The 25,687-nt window shown below is 43.0% G+C and overlaps 1 protein-coding gene across 2 annotated transcripts in view; it reads right to left on the reverse strand.

The window, feature by feature from the left end:
• ANKRD27 (ankyrin repeat domain 27) overlaps window positions 1-25,687 on the reverse strand; it is a 494,829-nt gene that overhangs the window by 290,880 nt on the left and 178,262 nt on the right. For both annotated transcript variants that reach the window (XM_069217700.1, XM_069217699.1), the window contains 4 exons: window positions 18,204-18,263; window positions 18,067-18,120; window positions 17,912-17,977; window positions 17,758-17,834 (listed from right to left, as the gene is read on the reverse strand). In XM_069217700.1, the coding sequence (XP_069073801.1) occupies window positions 17,758-17,834; window positions 17,912-17,977; window positions 18,067-18,120; window positions 18,204-18,263 (257 nt within the window). The remainder of the gene's footprint in view (window positions 1-17,757; window positions 17,835-17,911; window positions 17,978-18,066; window positions 18,121-18,203; window positions 18,264-25,687) is intronic.

The raw sequence follows: 25,687 nt of genomic DNA on the forward strand, positions 1-25,687 counted from the left end.
CGACCGGAGTCGGACGATCTCGGCACCGTTTGGGCCTTTTTCGGTGCCGACGGTCGGTCACCGATTTTATGGGTTGAGCCATGGCCTGGTGGCAGTGGCGTCCCCTGGGCCTTGTAAATGTTTCTTTGTGTGGTTTTCGACGTCTTACTCACGGTTTGTGTATCGTCGAATCCTTCGGAGTCTGAGTCTTGGATCGAGAAGGTACCTTCCTCTTCCTGTTCCTCGAACTCCCGTCGGGCTGTCGGTGCGGACGCCATTTGAAGTCTTCTGGCTCGACGGTCTCGGAGTGTTTTTCGGGACCGGAACGCACGACAGGCCTCGCAGGTGTCTTCGCTGTGCTCAGGTGACAGGCACAGGTTGCAGACCAAGTGTTGGTCTGTGTAGGGGTATTTATTGTGGCATTTGGGGCAGAAACGGAAAGGGGTCCGTTCCATCGGCGTTCCTCAGCACGCGGTCGGGCCGACCAGGCCCCGACGGAGGATCGAAAAACTACCCCGAAGGGCACCGGAGCTCTTCGATCTTCGATGCGGTGTTGAATGTAAGTACGCCGATCCCGAACGCAACAATACCGACGAAAATCTTCCGAAATTAACTATTTTTTCTGTTCCGAAACTCGGAGCGACAGGAACACGTCCGAACCCGATGGCGGAAAAAAAACAATCGAGGATGGAGTCGACGCCCATGCGCAATGGAGACAAAAGGAGGAGTCACTCGGTCCCGTGACTCGAAAGACTTCTTCGAAGAAAAACAACTTGTAACACTCCGGCCCAACACCAGATGGCGAGCTATTGCAGAACATGCGTATCTACAGCGACAGATGCCATCGAACATTATATTATTTTCTAAGTTAAATAGATAATTTCAATGGCAGTTAATCCCACATAAATTAGGGGTTTAAGAAGTCTGAAAAAAATTAAAGTTGTAAAGAAGCTGGAATTAAGAATGACAACTTGCTTTAAACTCCTACACATTTTTTAAAAATGAAAGAAACACCAGCTCATTTTTTTTTTAAAGTGAATAGGTAACCATGACTGATCAAAAGAGATTTTTATCTAAACGTTAAGGAAAGCATTTTTAATTAGGATAAAATAGGAAAAATAATAAATTGCCACCTAGCCTCAGGGAAATAGGTGAAAATGTAGGTTTGCAACAGAGGAGCAATGTGATTCACATTACTGCAGAGGAGGCATTACACACATCATAAATTAGGTACTAAAATGACAAACTCCTCACACCAATGCTGGAAAGGATGCAGGAAGAGAAAGGGACATACAAGCTCAGGTGGTGTCAATATGGCAAGGTTCAAGCGTACTGGTCTGAGGTTTTGGGACATATACATGAAGGGCCTAATTAAGAGTTTGGTGGACGGGATAGCCCATCCACCAAACTCCCGACATGGTGGCTGCCACCATAGTGGTGAGCTCCCTGCCAGACCTATTAGGTGTTTCCCACTAGGGTGACTGGCGTAAACCGAGGTTTCCACCCGTTAGCTTAGCGAGAAACAGGCGGCAGCATTATCTCTAGCTCGAAATCGAGCCAGCAACAATGCTGTCACCTGCAGGGTGCACTAGCACCCTCGCAATGTTCACTTTCTTCACAGCAGACAGTGATCATTGCAAGGGTGCTGGGCAGGGGGACCCCTGCACTGCCATGCCAAGTGCATGGCCCCCCCTAAGGCCTCCTGCACCTGTTCTCTGCCAGCCTTTATATGGGAGTGAAACCGGCATGAAAAGGCAGACTGAGAACGAGGTTGTAATCCTCAGGGCAGTGCTGCATGCAGAGAAGCCATGGCGGTTTGTGATCGCCACATGCCGTCAACCTGTCGGGAGGCGGCAGAACCCTGCAGACTTAATGTGGCAGGCAGACCATCACAGCAGCAGCAGCAGCCCTGACCTCCACCGTGAGGCTGACGGTCTTATGACCACCAACTGAATAATGGGGACCTAAATGTTTATTAAAAATAATATATACATCGTGTGCCTTCTTTTGGTTATATCAGACAGCTTTGAGTAATACATTTATAACAAAATTATAAGGTGTCAGAGTTGGGAGTAAGGATGGATGGGAAATTAGTTGTTTATGACTGTTATAAAAGGCAACATGGTGAAACCAGTTCTATGGGCCCCTTTTCATCGAACCAAGTTTTTATCATTTTTCACCATAATGATTTTTATCACACTGACAAACTCAGTGAATGCCCTTCATGGTAAACTGTCTGTGGCCAGGTCCAGACTAGAAAACCAAAACCACTCCAAAAATGTTCAAACCAGCCTCATTCTGCAGCACCAGTGAATAGAATGAGGTCACAGAAGGGTTGTGTCATGATAACTCATACCACTGTGAATGCAGCCCCTAGCCTGCAGCCTACTTTGGAAATGCCAGAGTGGCAGAATTAGTCCGGTCCTGTCCAGATTTGTTTCACTCCTTCCTGACTTTCCATTCACTTCAAACCCCCTTTTCCATGCTTTAAAAGTGGGGAAGGGGGTAGATCCTGTTAAAAGTCAATTTGTTGAGCGTACTCGTCACCCAAGTGGGTATCCAGGCTCTAGAGCAGGTCTGTAGGTCGAGCTGGAGTAATTGTGTTCCACTGGAAGAGATCTGCCGGGTTAGTTGAAGAGCCAGGTCTTCAGCGTCCTGTGGACGGTGAAGTAGGAGAAAGAGCGGCCTTCGGCTCTGCTTCTGTGAATTTTCTGGACAGTGCGAAAGAGATGTAGATTACAGTTGTCTGGTGGGTTGGTAGAAGTCCAGGCGGTGGTTGAGGCAGACAGGTCTGATATTGTGAAGGGCCTTGAAGGTGTGGGTGAGAAGTGTGAATTGGCAGCATTTCTGTATGGGGAGCCAGTGGAGATCTAGAGGTGAGCTGAAATGTGGGTGAGACGACGTAGGTTGAGGATGAGTTTTGCAGCACCGTTCTGAATGGTGTGGAGTTTCTGTGTGAGGTGGATTGTGGTGTAGAGTGTGTAGCCGTCATTTAGCCTGTTGTGATGAGGGCTTAAGTCATGGTGTGTACCTCCTTAGAGACCCCCTTTTACCTCTTTTCTAGTTTGTATTTTTTTGGCATCACTTGCCCCCCCTTGACCACTGTCCCACCTCTGTTATTTTGCACTCTACATTTTCAAGTTGTCATTTCTGTCTGGCTCCAATGCTTCAGATCTAAATCAGGACTGTGATACTCTTACTCCAAACATCCTTGTCATTTTTCAAAGAAATTTCACCATTCTCTACTTGGGATTTTGTCTATTTGAGGTAGTGCCAATTAATGAACTGTGTCTGACATTCTTCAATCAAAATCGACATTCTGAGTTAAGATCAGGGAAGGAAAACTTTGAGTAATTATCTTTTCAAAAGTTTTGTTGACCACATGTATTTGAGTCAGGAGTAAAAGGCATTCAGTAGTGGAGGCCCTGGCATGCCAAGTAGCCTTTCTCCATGCTTCATCCTTTCGAATGAGTGCTGATTGAGCCTTAACGCAGAGGCTGAATGAAGGGCTAAAGTAGTGCCAGTTTCTTCAGGAATGGGAGGCCTCTGCCCTATTGAGGAGATCTTTCTACCACCTAAACTACCCCTCAACCTTTTTGGTAGTAAGAGGATGGCAGTCGTCTGCTTATGAATTGGACTAAAGTGGTCCAAAAAGGTGTGGGATATTCTAGTGGCAGGAGAATTGACAATGATGAATAAGAAAGACGATAGACTGGAGCAATTCACCCTCCTGGTGACCTGTTCTGCCTCACCATATCTGGTAAACCATCTTGATAATGTCAACGGTCTAGGAGTACAGTTGTTAGCAAACAGTTCTGTGTTATGGTCAGCCAGATTTAGAATGCTAGTAGAAAGTCACACATAAGCTGAATGTGGGGATGCTTTGGCTTCTTAGTGATGACATCTGAAACCACATTGATAATTTTGATGATACCGATCCTATTCCCCTGAATACACATGAAAGTCCTGGAGCATCTTTTCTTAATCTATGATCCGGGGACATCTGGGGTAAGCAAGGCCTTCTAAGGGTGCCAACGAATGATTACAAAATTAATTAATGATAACATGTTGGTATCCTCATATTAATTCATGGGAGCAGTGCAAGTGCATCAAACAGAATATAGCACTGACTATGAGTGGCCTCATGAAATTATTTTAATATTTTTTAATTAACTAACATATTTATCATCTGTGTATTTGTTTGCTGAATGTTTCCTGTGCTTTTGAATATTTGTTTGCAGTTCAAATCAGTGAAGTTGCTTAGGCTGGCGTCCTTGGATTCCAATAATGATTGAGTAGGCGTCCCTGAATCCCAGTAATGATTCAGTTGGGGTCCAGGGAAGTCAAAAGTTTAAGAACCACAGTCCTACAGGATGTGACAAATGCTCAAATAAAATTGCTGCGGTCAACTGTGCTGAAGGAAGGCATATGTTTGGGAGTGGGAGTGAACAAGCTGAGGAAAAAGGACTGTGTGGAATAAATTTAAATATGCTTCCAATTGGTTTTAGATACCATAGAGGGGGTCTTTGTGGATTGTGATGTCAAGAGCAAAACTTGGACATTGTTTTGTGTGTATTGCCAGGAGTTACATAAGTCATGTTGTGTAATATTGCACACCATTTGGTAGTTTCTGACTTCACTGGTGTTAGTCATAACAAAGAAGTCTCCAATAACTGAACCACAGAAACTCACAATAATTAAAATTGTTGAAATACTAATTTTAAAAACTAATTCCACCTTGAACACGTACCACCTTGAAAATAAATTTCAACTTTCAAAATGCATTTTACAAGACTGCTTTACTACTGAAATGCAAGTCAATTATATTTTTTTAAAATACATCTTAAAAGTTCGTACAAAAAATTGTTACGTCAATTTTGTAATATATCTAGAGGGAATTTAAAGTTTTACCAACTCCAACACTAAAAAATGGCAAACGTTTTAGCTAATTCTAAAAAAAACAAAAAAACAATAAATGATCAAAGTTACATAACTTTTCAAACTTACTTCAAAACACTGGAATTACTGTTTCACGATTCATTGTCAGCTGTGCAAATTTATCTACTCCTGCACTAAACTTAGGTGATTATGTTAGTCTTCACAACAAAATACAGAGGCACAACTGCGTCATTACAGTTGAGGTTAATACCTCACTTCATAAGAAATCCCATTTCTGAACCATTAATAAATCTACTCCCCAGTTTGCACCAAACAGCATTTCAAAGTACATCTAACAGTGAGCCAAATTAGTTGCACAGTGCTCAAATGATCTTAAAATTAAACAGGAGGATCCCCAAATGTTGTATCCAGGTGTAAATTAAGGACATGCTAATTGTGTTCTGTAACGCTCTTTCTGGCAGAGACCTCATCTAGTTGCAGATTCTTCACCTTTTGAATATTCCCCTGAGTCTGGATTTGGAAACCTTTCCCGCAGTACACCGTTCAACTCTGGAAAGGATGTGTGGAGCCTATATATAGGCACCACTTCCACACTGTGACATCAATTGCTTTTGAGACAGTCCACTCGCCCAGGGCAAAGCCAAAAAACGAAAACTGATACACTGTGCTTGGAATTCTAGCCTTAGGACCTTAATAATGAATAGCGGCCAATCACAGACCGAGGAGGATAGGCGGGTTGGTGAGGAATCCGCAGCTAGATACATTCTCTCCTAGAAAGAGTGTTACAGAAGATAAGTAAGTTCTTCCGATAGAGACTTCTGGCTGCAGATTTGTCAGATTTTGAATAGATGCCAAAGCAATACCAGTTTGAAGGTGGGTTTGCGAATGAGGAAAGAAATGCTGCAAGACCGAGTGGGCAAAAATGCCATCTCAGTGTACCGGACAAGTCAGGCAATAGTGCTTCATGAATGTATGGAAGATGCCCACATACCCGCCTGGCAAATATCTAGGACAGGGACTCCGTGTGTCAACGCAGTGATAGCAGCTTTGGCCCTGGTAGAATGAGCACGCAATCCTCACGGAGTCCGCTTTTTAACCAATGTGTAGATCCTAATGCAAAGCATTAATCAGCAGGAGATTGTTCTCTTCTGCACTGTCTTTGTTCGCTCCAGGGAATCCTGGAAATAGTTGATCGTCCACGGGTTAGTCTTTGGTAAGATCTATGTAAAACCTCATCACCCTTTTGGGGTCCAAGACATGGAATAGCGCCTCCTCCCTAAAGGGTGAGGTGGTGCAAAGAATGTCCGCATAGTGATGGTTTGACTGACATGGAGTGGTGTCACGCCCTTGGCAAAAAGGAAGACCCTGTTCACAGAACCAATTTGTCTGGGAAGAACGTAGTGTACACTGGAGTGACAAGGCACCAAAAGTGATGGTTACACATTATTAATGGTAAACAGCCACAAGGTACAGCTGTGAAGTGGCCGCAATAGAGTGCATGTCAGATAAGTATGGACCAGATAAAGGTCCCATTGGGGCATTACAAATAGAGATGGGGGAAACAGGTGTTGTAGTTGAGGGCCAATCAGGCAACCATAAGAAGGCTAAAAGGCCCTTAACAATGCCCAAATCAAATCCTTAGTATGGAAGAGAAAAACTAGAGCTCTTCAGCCAATTTGCCTTGAGGGTTGGAGCAGTCAATCTGACGTGTGCCACACCAAACCACAAATGTGTCCCAATGACAGGCCTATACAGTTTTTGTCAAGGGACACCTGACTGCCATAATGACATCAACCAACTCATGGGGGCGTGAAAGGTGAAGGTATTCAGCTGTTACCGCTCAATCTACAAGTATGAAGGTGGCAACTGCGCAGGACCAAGGGCAGATCCTTGCCCTAATTCTGCGACAGCAGATCCTGCCATAGCGGCAGGCTGATCAAAAGAGATATCCTTGAGCCCAGGAGTTTTGGATACCATGCTCTCTGTGCCCAATCCGGAGTCACTAGAATGACATAGGCCTGGTGTGTCCTGATCTTCTTGAGATATCGGGGAGGAAGTGGTACTGGCGAGAAGGCATGCAGGAGCACAGAGTTTCATTTGAGGCAGAATACGTCTCAGAGCGAGATGCCTTGGAATTTTCAATGCGTAGAAGTGTTGACATTGGGCAATCTTGGCGGTGGCGAAAAGATCTAGCCAAGGTTCTCCACATTCATGGAAGAGACTGTGCACCACATCCAGGTGTAACTGCCATTTGCAATATGCTACTCACCGATAGCCGAGTTTGTCCCCCCTGACATTCACTGATCCTGCCAAGTGGCTCAACACCAGAAATATTCCTCGGAAATCCAGCCATTTTCAGAGGTGCAAGGTCTCCTGCCACAGGGTCTGTGACCCCCACCATGTTTGTTGCAGTACCACGTGGAGGTGGTGTTGTCCATGAGCATCTGCACCAGCCTCCCCTTGATGAACACAAGAAGACTTTCAGCACCAAGTGGATGGCCCTTAGCTCCACAAGATTGGTGTGGAGTTGGGATTCCACCAGAGACTGGAGGCTCTGACCTCCACCTCCCCCAGATAGCTGCCTCGACCCAGATGCAATGAATCGGTCACCAATGTCAGTTCAAGGTGGCGATAAGAGAGGGGTCTGCCATTCACTCACCCAATATCAGTCCAGCACCCACCACTGCATTTCTTTTGCAGTCTGTTCCGAAATATGAACATGGTTGGAGAGGTCCCCCAGATGTTGTCCCGTCTGCATATTCCACCTGACATGTCTGACAAAGCAGGATGCAGGAGACAATCAGTACAAGCAGCCTCAGAGTTGACCTCACTGAAATCCAGGACTGAGGCTGAAAGATAAGATTAGGATCATAGCTGGAGTGACTTGTACTCTTTCCCAAGGGAAAGGCATAAAACCTAACTGTATCCAGAATGGCTCCAATAAAGGGGAGCATCTGATAAGCAGTCAGGTGTGACTTCTGCACACTGATGGTGAACCCCAAAGATCACAGGAGGTCCTCTGTAGTCTGGAGGTGGTTGACGACTGCCTGGAGCAAGCCTGCCTTCAACAGCCAGTTGCTGTGGTACGGGAAGACTGGCACACCTGACTTCAGAAGAGTGCTGCCACCACTGGCACCACTTTCATGAACACCTGAGGAGCGATGGTAAGGCCAAAGGGGAGCACTATGAACTGAAATTCTCCTGCTCCACCACACACTGCAGGAAGCACCGATGGGCCGGTAAGACTAATTTATGGAAATAGGCGTACTGCAGGTTCAAATCCACCATCCAGACAAGACATGGGCCCGGGCGCGCATTTTGAATTTCTCCTCCCGGAAGAAGGCTTAGGAGGGAGCAGATCCACAACAGGCTTGTGACTTTAGTCCTTCGTGGGCATCCGAAAGTAGCAGGAATAACAATCATGTCCTACTTCTGGTACTGGCACCCTCCTGACACCCCCTTTGGCCAAAAGTGCTTGCAGTGCCTGCCACAAAAGGGATAGATGGTCCTCCTTCAATGGTTGTGGGGTGCAGGGGGGCGCGGGGAGAAAGTAAGAGTAAGGTGTATCCCCTGCTAACAATCTGTAGGATGCACCTGTCTTACATGCTCGCCTGCCAACCGAGTAAGAATTGGTGTATTCTGCCTCCCAATGAGTGGCTGTGTCCATGTAAGGGAATACTAAAGAAGTTTGGAAGAAGTGGCTGTTGGGAGGGGATGCAGGGGAGACAGAGCTGGGGCAGTATACTGAGCCATATGCTGACCTTGGCCATGGGGATGCTGGGAACACTGGCCTCTACGAAATTTCAGGGTTTCCAGTGGGGGTTGGACATGCTGGCAGTAAGGGACACCTCGGCCAAGGCTGCGAAGGAGCGATGGAAATATTCTAGTTGGTGAGGTGGGGAGGTAAGACCCAGAGACTGCACAGTGATGCTGCTTTCGTTAAAATGCTCGAGAGTGGAATCAGCTTTGTCCCTGAAGGGGCGAACTCCATCAAAGAATTTGTCCAGCAGGGGGGACTGGGCATCATTGGTGAACCCAGTTGATCACAGCCATGCATGGAGGCGAATGGCACAGTTGGTGCCTATGGTCCACCTGATGGAACTAGTAGTGTCCAAGCTACAACAAATTGTGAACTTGGCTGCATCCCAACAGTATTGAAGGACCTGACAGAGCACAGGCAAAGGTCTGACGGCATACCAAAGGAGATTTCTGCCACAGGACCTCAAGGGGCAGAAGAGTCGTGTCCTAACAAACAGCTGGCTTTAACAAAGCGAAGGGCCAAGCTGGAAGAGGAAAAAACATGCTTGCTCAATGTTCTTACTCGTTTATATTCCCTATCAAAGGGAGTAGTATAAAATTTGGATTAGTGCAGCTAGTGGAAGTCTGCACCAATAGGTTTTCCAGTGAGGGATACTGCAAAAGAAAAGCCGGGTTGCCTGGAGCAGAAGATGGTACCTAGCAATCTGTCAATTGACCAGTGGATCAGAGCACAGTTTAGCCCAGGTCACTAATAAGGTATCCATCAGCACTTTGTTGGAAGGAAGAAAGGGCTCCAAAGGTGTCTGCCCAGTTAAAGGACCTCAGTCAAAACATCAGTCTTAACTTCCAAGGTGGCGAGCTTGAGGTAAAGAATTTTGGTCACCCTACGTATCAACATAGTGTAGGAAGTGGATTTCTCTGTGAATGATCCATTGTCAGAATGAAATACCTGTCTTAAGAGAGAGGTATTGAGGCCACTAGCCTCCTGTAAGTCATCCTGGCAAGGATGAGTGAACTCATAGCCGACGTCACAGTGATTATGCAAATATGTCCCAAAAAAGGAAAGCGGAGATTCCTGTCACCCGTGTAACAAATCAAGAGGAGGAAGTGGCGTTCGGCCAGATTTGGTTACAATGTCAGTTGAGGTTGGATGAGTCTTAGAGAGAACTAATCGGGCCTCCTCCTCTGGCTTCGGTGAAGTCTGCATTGGGCAAAATGTCCCCAGGGCTGGAAGACTTCGGAAGCAAGACTGAAAAGGGTAGCACGAGCCTACCAGGGAAATTGCGAATGGCATGAGGGAGTGGAATCAAAGTTCTATTTCTTGTGTTTCTTTCGCTTGCTGACTTGGAGTGTGACAAAGTCTAGCGTCTGGAGAGGCTCAGTCGACTCCAGGAACAAAAGCCAGGTTGAACCTTGAAAGCAGAGCATGACTTGGAATGGTTCCAGAGAGGAGTCTTCTTATGTTTGGCCTCAAGCTCTCTGATGATCTTTGGGTTCATTGATGCAAAGTCACCGGAGGCATAGGAGTTGGGTTCGACCCCGGCACCAGAGGCATACCTGATGGGGATCTCTCACAGACATTTGTTTGCGACAGTCCCTGCAGTGCTTAAACTGGATGTTTTTGGGGGTGACATCCTTTACACACTGAACCAAGCTTTTAAGGTAAAGGCACAGACAGACACGAAAAAGCTCCAGATCTTCTTCTGGAAGCACTGAAAGAAAGGAACAGACATTAGTGCACGTGAGTGGCAACTATAGAGAATCTGCATTGCATTTCTGGAGTCGAAAGGCATCAGTGCCGAGTCGCAGTGTACCACCTTTCGGCAGACAGTGGTACTGCTAAAATGTTTCTGGATCTAGTCAGATCCCTGGGAAACATTCAAAAGGTGAGGAATCTGTGGCTGGAAGTCTATATCAGAAATGGGAATTTCTTATGAGATTTTTCAGTACGGAGCAAATGATAACCAAATTTTAACAGAGCAGGAGCCTTTTCATCCATCAGTGCCATTTCTTGGATTGGTAAAAATGTTTTCACCTGTTCTTCAGACATAAACCAACAAATGTTCAGTCCGCAAGTGAAAGAATTTTCTTTATTGTTCATAAATGCAATGACTGTAAACAACAGAAAATACTATAGTGTGAATGTCCAACTCTGTGCATGAGCACTGTACACTTAACAAGGCCTACCCTTTGAACAGTTTGCAAATACTGATACGAACATAATACTACAGGGGGTGAGCCAATGCTGCATTATTCATTTGGTGAAGGCCCTGAACCAGCCAAACTTGCATAACCTTTCCTGCCCTGCCTGACTGGTACAGGATTCAGGGGAAAAAACAGCAAAAGTCAAGATAAGGACTAAGGACACACTTCATGAATGAAGAAAACTTTCAATTTCTGAACTTAGGGCCAGATGTAGGTAGGTTTCCCTTTGCAAGTTGCAAATTGCGAGTCCCAGCGACTCGCAATTTGCAACTCGCAAAAGGAAATGCAGAAAGGTGTCTCAGACACCTTCTGCGACTCGCTATGGGGTCGCAAAGACCCACCTCATGAATATTTATGAGGTGGGTCGCAGTTTGCGACCTCATAGCGAGTCTAGGCACTCACGGGGATGGTGGCCTGCTGGAGACAGCAGACCACCATGTCCGTGACTGCTTTTAAATAAAGCAGTTTTTTTTTTCCTCTTTGCAGCCCGTTTTCCTTAAAGGAAAATGACCTGCAAAGAGAAAAAATACCGAAAACTTTTTGTTTCGTTTTTTTCAGAGTAGGCAGTAGTCCATAGGACCACTGCCTGCTCTGAAAAAATATTTTTGTGAGCATTCACAAAGGGGAAGGGGTCCCATGGGGGCCCCTTCCCTTTTGCGAATGAGTTACCATCCACTTTAAGTGGATGGTAACTGCGAGTTGCTTTGCGACCGCTTTCGCGGTCACAAAGCAACTCTACATCGTGATGCGGTCGCAAATAGGAAGGGAACACCCCATCCTATTTGCGAGTCGGAATCACATTTTGCGAGTCGGTACCGACTTGCAAAATGTGATTCTGCATCGCGTAAGTGCTTTTGCGCCTCGCTAGCAGTGTTTTTCGCCGTTTGCGAGGTGCAAAAGCCTTCCTACATCTGGCCCTTAGTCTCAACTTGAATGGATATGACTTCCTACCAGTGCCCCAAAGTAAAATAGATACTTGCCCCCTTCTAGGCAGCATCTTTTACTTTGTGATATCTCAATGGGAGTGAGCACAACAACGAAAGAGAAATAGAAATGCCCAGTTAGGACATCATAATGATCTGTACAAGTCCCAGTTGACTGACTATTCTGCTTGGGCGCCCTCTCAACAGATCTCATCACCCAGGAGCCCATTGAAGCCAATTTACCAAACTGCCAGAGAGTAAAATTGAGAAGACCTGCCCTTTTATCCTTGAAGGGATGGATGAAGGTCAGGAATGGAAAATCAAAGCTCATAAAGCAGCGTTTTCTTCCTTGTCCTTACATCATCATCTAAAAGACTTGGATAACCAAGGCAGCACTATGGGTACCAAAGAGCACGTTTTGGATATCCATGCCTATCCTTAATTGACCGCCATGCAGGAACCAGGAGATTCATGCACAGCAGCTGTCCAGAACCCAAGACTAAAGAAAAAGCATCACATAACAATTAAGATCTGAAAACAAAAAAACTAATAGTGGAAAAACATTTGGTGAACCAGCACCTACTCCAATACAGAAGATTGACTTATCTACCGCCATCCAGCCTTCTAGGGACAAGGTGTTTTTTTTTCTTCATCGCTGAATCAGGAACACTACAACAGCCACTGGACTGTTTTGATATATTTAGATCTCAGGTTCTGAACAAATACTGTTTTTATTATGAATTAAAAAAAAAAAATGTAATGACTAGCACCAGTTGGACTCTCCGGGACACAGACTCCCTGATTCCACATATATCCCTTTAATAGAACCCCAAGACCTTGTTGCAACTGATATTGGCACCTTAAACTATGTCCTTGAATTGGATTAGACTTCGGTTTTGGTTGAAACTATGACTTTTGTCAGTAAATGGAGCAGCGGGATTTAAAAAGCATTAAATGTTCAGCTTTGTACACAAATACATAGATCAGTCATGCATTTGGATACTTTGCATTTATGTTTGGCACCTGTTACAAGCATGCAACGATGACACAAACACAACATTCCTGCTTCAGCTGTATGACATTCTGACTGGCCTACCATATTTCAGAGGCAGTCAATCAAGATGAGAAAGATCAGGTGATAACCTTATCTAAACTCACTGAGTCTGGAAAAAAGAGCAAAACAAAATGGAATCTTGGAGGACATGAACTAGAAGAGGAAGATGCTGTGGATTAAGACTATTTGAAGCAATATCTAGTGAATGTTACGGAAACTGGAAAACAGAGGGGGTGAGACAAAGTCCCTATTATTCCAACTATTGCTAGATTATGCCAGATGTTACCAGATGCAAGAACAATGGACCAAAGCTTGCTATTACCAGGGCAACTGAGGACAGATCAGTCCCAATTATAACAGACCTTGGCACATCAGGCTGAAGTAACATATGAGACTAAAAACTGTCTCAAACACCACAACCGACATACACCCACAAAAATTACGGAAAGGCACAAGTTCCTTTGGTTATATATAGGTCTTTCAATAATAAAAGACAACAGATAAGAGTGCATCTGTTGACCCAGAATGGTGATGGGACATACCCTGCAGTAACAACCCAAAATATACATCTACCACATCCTAAATGGGTTTATGTTAGAAGGCTACAAGAATGCACTCCTCTGCTCTTGAAGTGCCACAATGGGAAAATTGCCAAACAGAGCATTTAGATGGCCGAAAGTCGAACTTTAACTTTATCCACAAAACTTTCTCTCTAACCTCAAAGGCTCTTTAGGGAATCCTAAAAATTGAAGGCTGAACATGATGCCCCAAGAAACTAAGGGGGTCATTCTGACCCTGGCGGCCGGTGGCCGCCAGGGCCACCGACCACGGGAGCACCGCCAACAGGCTGGCGGTGCTCCCACGAGCATTCTGACCGCGGCGGTTCAGCCGCGGTCAGAAGCGGCAAGTCGGCGGGCTCCCGCCGACTTACCGCTGCTCGGGGGAATCCTTCATGGCGGCGGATCGCGCTCCGCCGCCATGAGGATTCTGACAGCCCCTACCGCCATCCTGTTCATGGCGGGAAACCCGCCATGAACAGGATGGCGGTAGGGGGTGCCGCGGGGCCCCTTGGGGCCCCTGCCGTGCCCATGCCAATGGCATGGGCACGGCAGGGGCCCCCGTAAGAGGGCCCCGCAAAGTATTTCAGTGTCTGCCATGCAGACACTGAAATACGCGACGGGTGCAAACTGCACCCGTCGCACCCCTGCAACTACGCCGGCTCAATTCTGAGCCGGCGTCCTCGTTGCAGGGGCATTTCCTCTGGGCCGGCGGGCGCTCTTTCGGAGAGCGCCCGCCGGCCCAGAGGAAATGTTAGAATGCCCGCCGCGGTCTTGTGACCGCGGTGCGGTCATTTGGCGGCGGAACCTTGGCGGACGGCCTCCGTCGTCCGCCAAGGTTAAAATCAGGGCCTAAGTACCTGATGAACAATACACTATACAAAAACATAACTTAACATAAATTCACAATGAACATACGGCGACTGTAACAGACAGTACAATGTGCACTGCACTCACTGCAAACCCTTTAAAGAAATAAACAAATTTGGCAAGTACGTGCGGCACTCCTTGAGAAGAGCAGAATCAGAGTTTTGCAGGCACTGACTGGTTACTAATTCCCAAGGTCAGTTCCTCAAATATCTCTTCAGTGAGTCTAATCAAATTCCTTGTCAAGACTAATTGTCTTACCTCTCTCGGTATAGAAGCTAAGTGCTCTCTTAGGATCCAAATAGAAGAAATTCTCCTCTGTCTTGGATGGAAGAGGATAAAAATATGTAAAAGGACATTTTGCATACTATATTGAATCAGGAGATTACAGTCAACTCCAAAAAAGGTGTCATTTATAAAACCACAACAGTATCTTCCTTTGAAGAAAATTAAAGGAAGGCAACATGAAACAAACGTTCACATTCCCAAAACACAAAATCGAGACAGTTGAATGAAAAGAAGAAGGGACACTTCTTGTTCTATTATGTCACAAATAGTACCAACCACAGGGGATCACAAAACCACAAGGGATCAGAGAATGCATCTCCTAGTCAGTCATATGCTTCACATCCAAACCCAACATCCAACATGTGAGCCTTACCGATGCTAGAGGTATTTATGGTTGGTCAATTTCACCATAAGGGCTGAAACATCGTCTTACGATTGATAATATGGACTGCATTATTTGTTGAAATAACTTTTGTTACCATTGAATATTTTCACCTTATCTTTCTGTTATTTACATTTAGTGTTCTTTAATTGCAGCCTATTACTTTGAATCTCACTTTTGTTTTTGATTGCACCAGTATTTTTTTACTTGTCACACTGTAGGAGATCGTTGACTCTAATTTTGCATATGTTTCTAGATTACTATCTGTCTGTGTATTTAAACTTATTTATTTCAATTTCTGTATTGTGCTTTCAGTTATTTGGCTAGGGAATTTATTTAATAAGTTTGTATAACTTTTTTTGTATAGTTGCTGTTTTGCTCTAGCTTAAGAAACTCCCCGAGAGAGCCAATTGTTTTGATATATTGATGCTACAATGATTCTTATGGTTATTGGGTGACCCGGTTGATTGTTACCGTGCACAAATTAGAAAGCCATGCCCCAGTTTAAGGTCTAGGCATCACATGAGGCTTGAGAGGTGGTCAGTCATTTATTTGTCTTCGACCCCGAGAAGACAGAATGGAAAATGGTTCAAAAATCTGATTTCCAAAAATAATAAACAAAGCTCTGCAAGTTCCTGCAGTGCCTTTCAGGACCAATTTAGTTGTAGCATGCAACAACATCCTGTGGTGCAGAGGGTGGTGTGACGGAAGGGCTATCCATTTGAGGATACCTTTGTGAGAGACATCGTAACAACCAGAAAGACTATTTGCTTGAATAGGATTAGCTAGTTGAGGGTTAAAAGATACATGAGATTGTATGATAAAATTACCTATTTGTAAAAATCTAATGTGCGTTTGCCAAGGTACAAGCAAAAAGATAGTATTAAGGCTCTACTCCTGGGCACAGGGCACTGTCGGGGTTACTCGTTTAACTGTATTCTCTTATACATGACATTTGATAAAATAGCACATCAAAGCTTAACAGGCTTGTCAAAGGTAGATGGACGAGGGATGAAATTTAGACCTTGAAAGAGAAGGTAGGAATACGCTGAAAAACCTGTAATATCTGGTCAATGTAACAAATCAAACCCTAGACCAATATTCTTCATGCAAATATTTCCAAACTCGGCTTTGAATCGGAGAACTTTTCGCCTAAAAACAATAAAGAGATGATTCAAACTGCGGTGGGCAAGTACCTCAAATCTGACCTTTATTTGATCTCCTGTGACTTCACAATAGGTGTCCGATGTTATCAACCATGTCATTATTACTTATAAGTAGGTAGTTTTGATGAAAAAGACATTGTTCCCCAAATTCTTCAATATCCAGCTAAACTGGTCATATGACATCCTAGCACATGTGCTCAGATCAAAGAAGAAGGGTTTCAGAAAGTTACACCATTGAAATGAAGTATAATCAAAACACCCTGCGCATGGTTGTATTAGCTCTTCTCTATATGGAAAGGTATCAATGCACAATGCAATCACAAAAGCTAAAACAGATCTGGCCAGTTCCCCTAGGATGGCAGCTTAACAATGAAGCTCAGAAACTTGTGTTTTTTTATAATAATGTAGACTTGCCAAACTGCCCCCATCTTGGAAGGTATGTAGTAAGCAGGAGGTTGAAAGAAAAACTGAAGACCTACACCTCTCCCAAATATCCTGTGCCTAACACTCCTAGGGCTCGAAAAATCTACTCGCTATGGCGAGTCTTATTTGGTCAGGTCGAGCTATTTTTAGGACTTACTCGCACCCTTCTGGCGAGTTGACAAAGAACAGGTGTTCTGTTCAGTTGAAAAGTGGAAGGGCAATACAAGATGCCTTTAAATCTTGTTCTTATGTCACATTTGCTCTGTGTTTACATACAGAAATCAAAAGTCAGTTTGTTTTACAATTAATTTTCCTTCTGACTGCAGAGTTCCAGGAATTTGTAAGTAAACTGCTGCTTAGATGTAAAAAAAAAAAAAAAAAAAAAAAAAAAGAGAGGATATGGGTTTTAGGTTTTTCCTAACACAACAACATTTAAATGACTAAGGGCCAGATGTAGCAAGCAGTTTTGCCCATTCTGTGTCTATGGGAAAATGTGTTCGTACATATGGCATAAGTCAACTGTGCAAACATTTCAAAATATATTTCAGTAGTTGTGAAAGTTCATGTTTTTTTATATTTCTGTGTGATGAAACAAATATTTTAACAGGATGTAAACAGATCAGAATACTTTACCTGTTGATGTGCAAAAGATATGTTTCTGAAACCCAATTTACACAGATTGTTAACACTATATAGTTTTATAAGTAAAGCTGCATGTTAATGGAATGGTTTTTGCACACTTCTTGGAAATTGACTGAGTGTAGATGACCATATGCTATCACATCATGGTTTAGTAATATATTTATTAATAGTGAGTGTTTAAACAAACTGAGAAACACTCTTGACTGGATGGCAATGCTGTTAGTAAACTAAAAGAAGTCATGGGTCATGTGTCGCCTGTATGTGGGCTAGATTCTTGTGATACATCCAGCAAACTTTAGTCTTTAGAAAAAGGTGTCTCTGTAAACTATTTGCCTAGGATCACACAATTTGAGATGTGTTTACTGGTCAAGTACATTACAGTTAGGTTGAGTAGAATATTTAAGTTACTTGACCTGCAGGTCTAGTAACATGTTTATGATTTTTCGAGGCCGGCTATCACGTTTTGCATGCACCCATCTCTTCAGTACTCCTCATAAGTATAAACTGCATGACACCATCAAAGACAAAAGGCACTATGTTCGAGCACACACTAAATTAAATAACCTTTATTTTTTATGCATATGCAAAGAACCACCATAAAAACGCAACTTACCTAAATTCAGGCTTAATTCCAATATCTTTCTGTTGAAGGTCTTGTAGGCCTCTTGTTATTTTATTGAAGGCAGCATCCTACCAAATAAAGACTTTAGTACATTGGAAGGACTGGTCTGTTTAATAGCTACTGATTATAAATAATTAAGACATACCTCACTTGCCTCTATAGTTCCCACACACTTAAAGATCAGCTCATGAATGCCATGGTGCACATACATCTGTTAATGAAACCATATATGTAAAAAAACAAATATGACCAAAACTACACATACATTCTCATTTTGTAACCCAGTGACAAGCAACTTACTTCGACAGCTTGTTTTAACTGATTCATATGAGGTTCCTGTTTTGCAATCATTCTCTAAAGATTGTAAAGACAAATCTGATTACTATGCAAACAATTTTAAGTCAAACAAATTGAAATCACAAAAAAATGTATCTTACCCAATGAGAATCTCTTAATAAATGCTGCAGGCATTTTGTGTAAATTGCATTGACAGAATCCTGTTAAAAAATAATTGCATTAGTTATTCAGCAGTAAACAGCCTGACAATTTTGACTTCACAAATTCAATATTATTCATTTAATTAATAATACTTTATGATAAAAAGACATGTGAAACAACGATAGCAACAATAAAGGCTTCCACTGTTACCAAAATTAAACACTGGCAAAATGGAAGTATGTATAATAAATTCTCGAATAATTGTAATGGAAGCAGAAATATGAATGCTTATCTTAGACAATGTATTTCCAGCTAATACAAAGGAAAAAACATATTGTGGGATTGGCAGCACATTAACATACCATATAGTTACCATTACCAAAGAACACATTCACATAATATGTTTATTTACGTATTCTAGGTGCTTTAGAAAGCATCAATATGTTGCTTTACAACCATTCCACAGAGTGTAAAATGTGAGGGGTTGAAGATCGAGGCTAAGAAATACAGGTTCCCCTAATTGAATGCCTATGCCTCAGAACTCTCACTTTCCTGTAGTAAATCTAAAGAGGGAACTTGGCTGTTGTCCTCTGAGATTGAACATGCCACCTGGTCTCTTTGAGAAGAGTTAAGGTTGGATTTTTATTAAAAGCCAAATAGATTCTGGAATAGATGAATCTTCAACTCTTAAAATTAGACTTTAAGACTGGGATGAATTTCAGAGTGAAATTCAGATCAAAACGCAGCCTAGGTGCAAAACTATAAATTATACAATCCACCCAATAAGATCAGTCCAATGTAAGATAAAACTTGAATTGTGCTGGGGAATACATTTTTGCAGATATTCTATAGAGCTGCTGGTAAAGAACTAGAGTTAATGTACAATCTTGAAGGTTCTTTAGCTCAAGTGAATGAGTTCCTTTCCACCACACCTCCAAATGCTTTACTTTTCGAGGTGATGGTGGGGTTGTTTCTGAGATTAATGGAAGAGAATCCTTTTAGCACATGTTCAACCAAAGACTGGGATCTCAGTTTTGCCCCTTTTGAGACACAGGACATTATACTTCAACCACAGGTGTATGAGAACTCCAACAGGCTAGATTACCTTGCCGTGTTTCATGTTATTTTACAGCTGCTTATGGATCTGCATACATTTTCAACTGTAAATGTTGTGGAAAGATTATCTCCACTTAGCCCCATATAGATGTTGAAGTGGGGCACTGAGAGAGATGAACCTTATAAAAAGACTGAAGGGTATGTGCCACGGTAAACTGGGCCACTTTGAGCTATTGGTTGCAAACTGGTAAGAAAGACCAACAACATCATACTGAGGTGCCGGACATTACAGCCACTTTTTTTGCAATGACTTGCAAGAGACTAATCTTCAGAGGGATTTACGCATAGGTAGAGTCTTAAACAAACATATTTAGGCCAGACCCGTGAGGGCTAAATGCTTACAATGAGATACAGTCTCACTAAATAGATATTGTAGGATGTGTCCAATTGTGTTATTGAGTCCAGGCTCCAAAGTACTAGGCACCAATTCTTCAACTTAGTTAACCTGGACTTGGAAAAAATAGGGAATTTAGACTTCTTTATTGTAGCACTGAATGTGTGATTGTAAGTGTATTAGAACAATATTGCCAATAATGTGTTCGGGGGGGTTGTTGGGTCATATTTATTTTCAATTATATGACATAAATGCTTGAGCTAATTTAATGGTGCATGTGAAGTGCTTGTAGTAGGATAAAGGATAAACAAAGCCAAGTCTCAAGAAACTGTGGCCACTTAAAGAATGGCTTATGTGTCTGTGTTGCTCAATGCCTGACACAATGAGAGTTAGAAACCGAGACACCGATTGTGTGTGGAGGTAGGATAACCCAGGATTGGAAGCATAGTGACAGAACATTGCTTATGCCTGAGTTTTGAGAGAGCAGGGAGCCCCTGCTGCAACTTCAGGGGGGGACAATAGGGACAACCCAACCTCATAGTGGGCTGAAATGCTTTCTGCAGAGCTGCGAACACTGGGGACGACAGTTACTGTATATAACCCTGCGCTGATGTTTGATCTGCCTTTGATCTGCATTACAGGGGTAGAAATGAGTCTTCAATTTTTAATGTGATGTCAGCAAAAACAACAGCACACTTTCTGAAAGGCTAAGGGCCATAAATAAACATACAATCAGGCACCCTAACAGACATTTAACCATGAATTAAGCAGAAATATCTGGGACCAGCAGGCAATGGGGCTACATGATAATTGAGTGAAATACTCCTCTGACTGCAGCACCAATATCCACAAAACCTACCAAAGGTTCTAGAGAGAAGGGCTTTAACCATCTCATACCTCAACTACTATGAGTACAGCCAATGCTCTCGATATACCAGAGTTGAGTGGGCAATGAAACATATTTGGGCGCCTATCACACAGACAAAGTCAAAGCTTTCTCCTTCAACTCTGTGGGCCCATAAACCTTGCTACACACTCCGCTACATCACATAATCCACACTGCCCTCAAATTAACTGAGAAAATAATGAATGTGGAAAGGTGATTAAATAAAAAATCTACAAGGAGAGTGTGAAGTCTCCGTTAATGGCTTCCGTTCTATAATAGGAGACACTAAAGAAAAGAAACAGAGCATTTTTGTTTTCATTCGTTTACCACTAAAGATTAGAAAAAAGTGGAAAACTGGCTCATGTGAAGTTGAATGACCACAGATGAAGATATTTAAGGAAGACAAGCTTATAGAAGATATTCCTGGATGGCTTTCAATGCGAATATAACAAGACTCAATTCATGAAATCTGGAGTCGTATGAGGCAGTCTATTTAACGAACAAAGGGGTTGTTGAAGCTTGCAAACAATTCATCAAGGAATGGAGTGGAAAAGAGGCTTAATGAGATGTGACTACAGTGACGAGAGAAGAGGTCGTTATATTACTTGGAACAGACAAAGTGCAGATCACAACAGAAAATAAGTTTGCCTTGACCAATTATGATGACAGAAAAAACAAATCTTCCAACTCATTCACAGTCCCAAGAATTTGCACATGCGTGCTAACAGTGCTCAGAGACTCAATTCTGCACCATCCTTAGAAAGCCCCCAAAGAGTAACCTCACTGCTCAGCAGCTTGAGTAACTAAGGCCTCTTCAACACACCACATTTTAATTTGTAAAAGGTACCCAGAAAGCCATCTGTTGCTAAAATCGAAGGCCAGGGTCTTATACCCTTCCAAACAATTCTCTACTGAAAATTCTTGTTTAATACTCAGAAATGCAAAGCATTCAATGCAGAAAAGTATGATGCACTGGCCATTAAAAACAAAAGAAACATTTCAAATATACGTGTCTCCAAGGTGCAAAAAACTGTGTCTGGGTCAGTGTCAGAAAGGAAGGTTTAGCAAGGAAGAGGAAAAGGGTGGGTCCAGGAATCATCAGGATTCAAATTTGCTAATACAATGAAGGGCCATCATTTGGAAATGAATGGATTGTTTGGACTGCTGCAAAAAATATCTACAAAGAATGATGTGAAGGGAATGTCTTTTGCTGTAAATGGTTGACCTGCAACCTACTTCTTGATCCATATTGACATCTACACATTCAGAAAAAATGGTTAAACACAGGCTTTGTTCTGAAAATCTAATAAAGCATATAAACTGAATATAACACCACAGACACTATATTTAGAATTGGTTATTATCCACAATAGATTCAGTAACTGTCCTCCCATCATATCCTTTTTTGACCTTTACTTTTACTTTTCGCGATTTCTCTTTCCTCTTACGTGCGGCACTGTTTGACAATAGATTTTCACATTTTATCATATTTAGCCTTGCTATATGTTTTATATATTTTCAGTGTGAACTATATTCAAAGCTCCTAGCTCTCCCTTTTCCTGACCAAAACACTATTTCTTTGTTCATCACACCACATTATTAACCACAACTTGCTCTATTTTCCTATTAACCTTGGCTGTATTGAACAAAATCTTTGAAAAACTATACTAAACTTTCATACCTACAATAACACTGTGCATCATCCGTGCAACAAAGCAATTTTAACTGAAACTAGATTTTATGCTGTGCCCCAATGAATAAAAATAAACTCTGAGCACCACCAAAAGAGGTCCACAAATGAGTCTTATTGGTGAGTTAGGAAGGAAAATAAGACTAGGGCTTTAAACTTGTATCTAACAAGAACAGAGTATGTATTACATTTTGAAGCAGTTTTAAAGTGAAGTATCAAGTAGAAAGCAACAACAAATGAATGCAACTAAACAAAAAAGAGAGAGGAGTATACTGGCAATTAAATGTATGAGATTGTGACCAGTGTCTAATGGTGGAGGAGCAGGACTAGACTCATACCGTATGAAGCCAAATATCACCGAAACATAAGTGGAGTGATTCAGACACTTAGGTAAAGTGTGCCACAGCAGCACTGGTCTCGCTCTAGTGCAAGCAGTGGGCCAAACTTCCTTTCTGAATATGGTATGGCGCAATAAGTCTTGAAACTGAGTGAGTAGAGAAACAACTAAGGGTTTTGAAACAGTACAATTAGAGAAAATTTCAAAAATAAAAAAAAACACAAAAAAAAACAACTTGAACCATGTACCTCAGTAAGAACTTGCACGCCTTGGTGTCTTTGCTACTACCCCTTGTCTGGGAGATCATGAAGAAAGCACCAGGCACAAAGCAATTGCTCTATTCACTGTGTGTAGATTTTATTCACTGCCATTTCCAGAGTTCCTCAGCATCAAACATGAGACTATCAAGAGGCTATCCATATGAAAAAAAGCCAACACTGTGTCATCACTTTGGTCACATTGCATGTGGCATTTTCACTTTTGATGAACCAGTGTCATTGGCTGAAATGTTATTAAAAGACAGGAAAATAGTTACGTCAAGAGACCGATGAAATATACAGATGTCCAGGATTAACCAGGAGGGTCTGGATGACCAAACACAACCTAGACCACGTCAATGGAGCGTGTGTACCTTGTTAACATCTTGGATCCTGTTCAGAGAGAAGTCTGAAAGAATGGGATGTATGCACCTGCGAGTCTAGGACACAAAGCACCTAAACCAAGCAGGTCTGCCACCTTTTTATTAATCATGAATTGTGCAGAAGAAATAACTTGCAACACTTAAACACTTGTAGGGTGCAAGTGTTTGATTTATTTTTCATCTGGAGTCCCATGATTTGCAGTATAACATCATCACCTTCAAGGTACTTAGACGGCAAGACGGAAGAACTCTGAACAAATCTCTCTCCTACGGCTGATCTCTGCAAGATGACTGAGCAAGTAACAGAAGCGGAGACATGTATCTCAGCATCAGAAGATCAGATGCATGTAATGCGGGCCCAGCTAGAAAACAAGTTACTTACCTGTAACTACAGTTATCCAGGATTGGTATCTTTCATGAATTCACATGCTTGAATCATCCCCGTCGTCGAAGTGAGAGTCCCACAGTACATGAAAAGCAATAAGCACCCAAAAAAAATCCCATAGGCTATAATGCTAATCCAAATGACTCATATAGCCTATCTCTGTTTTTTTGTGAAAAGGCCCCAAACCTGGCTCCTGGCCAATCAGGCACCAGCACCCTCTAGAATACTCTCCAGAGATGCTCTTTCCCTCAGATTTTCTACCGCACGTCGTGTGAATAGAGTCTCCCTGAGCTCTGCTCAGTTTTCTACTTCTGTCAGAAAGATTTTCTCTCAGAAAACTTCAAAATCATGTCGGATTCTTCTAGAAAAGGCCTTTTATGCCCTTGTAAGACCTGTGGCAAGAACAGGCTGCATGTGGATGATCCAAACTGCTTATATCCAGAACACCAGGTGAAAGACTGCAAGATATGCCGCACTTTCTCTGCAAAAAAGAGACAGAGAGGGTAGGCTTTTGACATGGTTACAGGCAAAATCCTGTACTTCTTGTGAGGAGAGTGAGTCAGAAAGGCCACATAAAAGGCCCAGATCTGAGGACCTGGGACAGGCTGAAAGATCCAGAAAGTGTCAGAAAATGCATAATAAAGAAGGTGCTAAAGGTGTGCAAGGCTCAGTTTCATCCGAGCCATCCTCTCCTCGTCGAAAGAAGGAGTCATCACACTGTTCTCCGTCATCTGAGCCTTCCACCTCTAGAAGGGTATCTACCAAACTTAAGACGATGATGACACCACCGTTGACGGTTTTCACATCTACCACCTCCACCACCTCGTCGACGAGACAGTTGTCGACTACGACTACGTTGACGTCTGTGGTAAAAGCTCCTATTCCTTCAATTAGACCACCGTCGACGAAGGCTTCAGAAAAGACTTTGTCTCTGAAGGTAACGATGCCATCGTCGACGAGACCATCGTCGTTGACGCCATCGTCGACGAGACCATCGTCGTTGACGCCATCGTCGACGAGACCATCGTCGTTGACGCCATCGTCGACGAGGCCATCGTCTATGAAAATACCTTCAACTGCAACACTGTCGACGAGAGTACCATCGGCGACATCACCATCAACGAGGCCACCATCGATGACACCACCGTCGGCGAGACCGTCGTTGATGGAAAAATCATCCACGACATCAGTTCCGTCGACTGGACCATCGGCGTCGACACCATGCCAACTATATAGAGTGATACAGGGGATCCTGTGTTCACTGTCTCTTTCTGACTATTCTCTATTATGAGACATAGCAATTATACCTACCTGTTTTTTATGGGGGATGTAGACATCATTCCACTAATTCCCCGCATACTGGTTTTAATCATGTCAGAAGTATCAGCATTAGAATAAAAATCATTATTAGTTACCTCTAGTCATTTTTAATATTTTCCCATATACCAATCCTTCACTATATTTTTCTTGACCGGCTATGCACGACTCTGAAAAGATCTCCGGCAAAGAGCCCCTTGTGGGGCCCGTCAGGCATTGCAGCGCCGGCCTGACGAGGAGCTGGGCCCTATGATGAAGCATGTCACCGGAAGGTGAGTGAGGGCTCTTGCTTCAAAAAAAATTTGGTTTCCATTTACTGATTGAACCAACCCTTTGAAAGAAACCTTCTTTATTGTTTGGTACCGTGTGTAATCTTTTTTGATTTATTGATTCTAGCATGTGCTTGTGAAAGTTGCATGGGGGCTCAGGACTAGCAAGGCAGGCAACCTTGTTTCTCCACTGTTGTTTGTACATCAATGGGCTGGCTACACCTTCAGGGTTGTTCTGCATCTTCTCAGTCACTCCTCTTCTATGGAACTTATCATTCTTTGAATCATCCCTCACAGGATCAAGCCATGAGCAGGATTTGGTGGGCCTGTCAGCGACTTTTAAACCTACTGACCTGTCTCCAGGTATCCGATAATTTCTGTCCATACCCAAAGTGTATTATCCTCTTACTCCTGTTACAACTGTGTTCACCTGAATAAGTAAAAAGGAAGGGAACAGAATAGTGACCAGCATCTTCAGCCGGCTTCCACCGACACACCCTTTCAGGAAG

The sequence above is a fragment of the Pleurodeles waltl genome, chromosome 12 (assembly GCF_031143425.1).
Source record: "Pleurodeles waltl isolate 20211129_DDA chromosome 12, aPleWal1.hap1.20221129, whole genome shotgun sequence".
NCBI lineage: Eukaryota > Metazoa > Chordata > Amphibia > Caudata > Salamandridae > Pleurodeles > Pleurodeles waltl.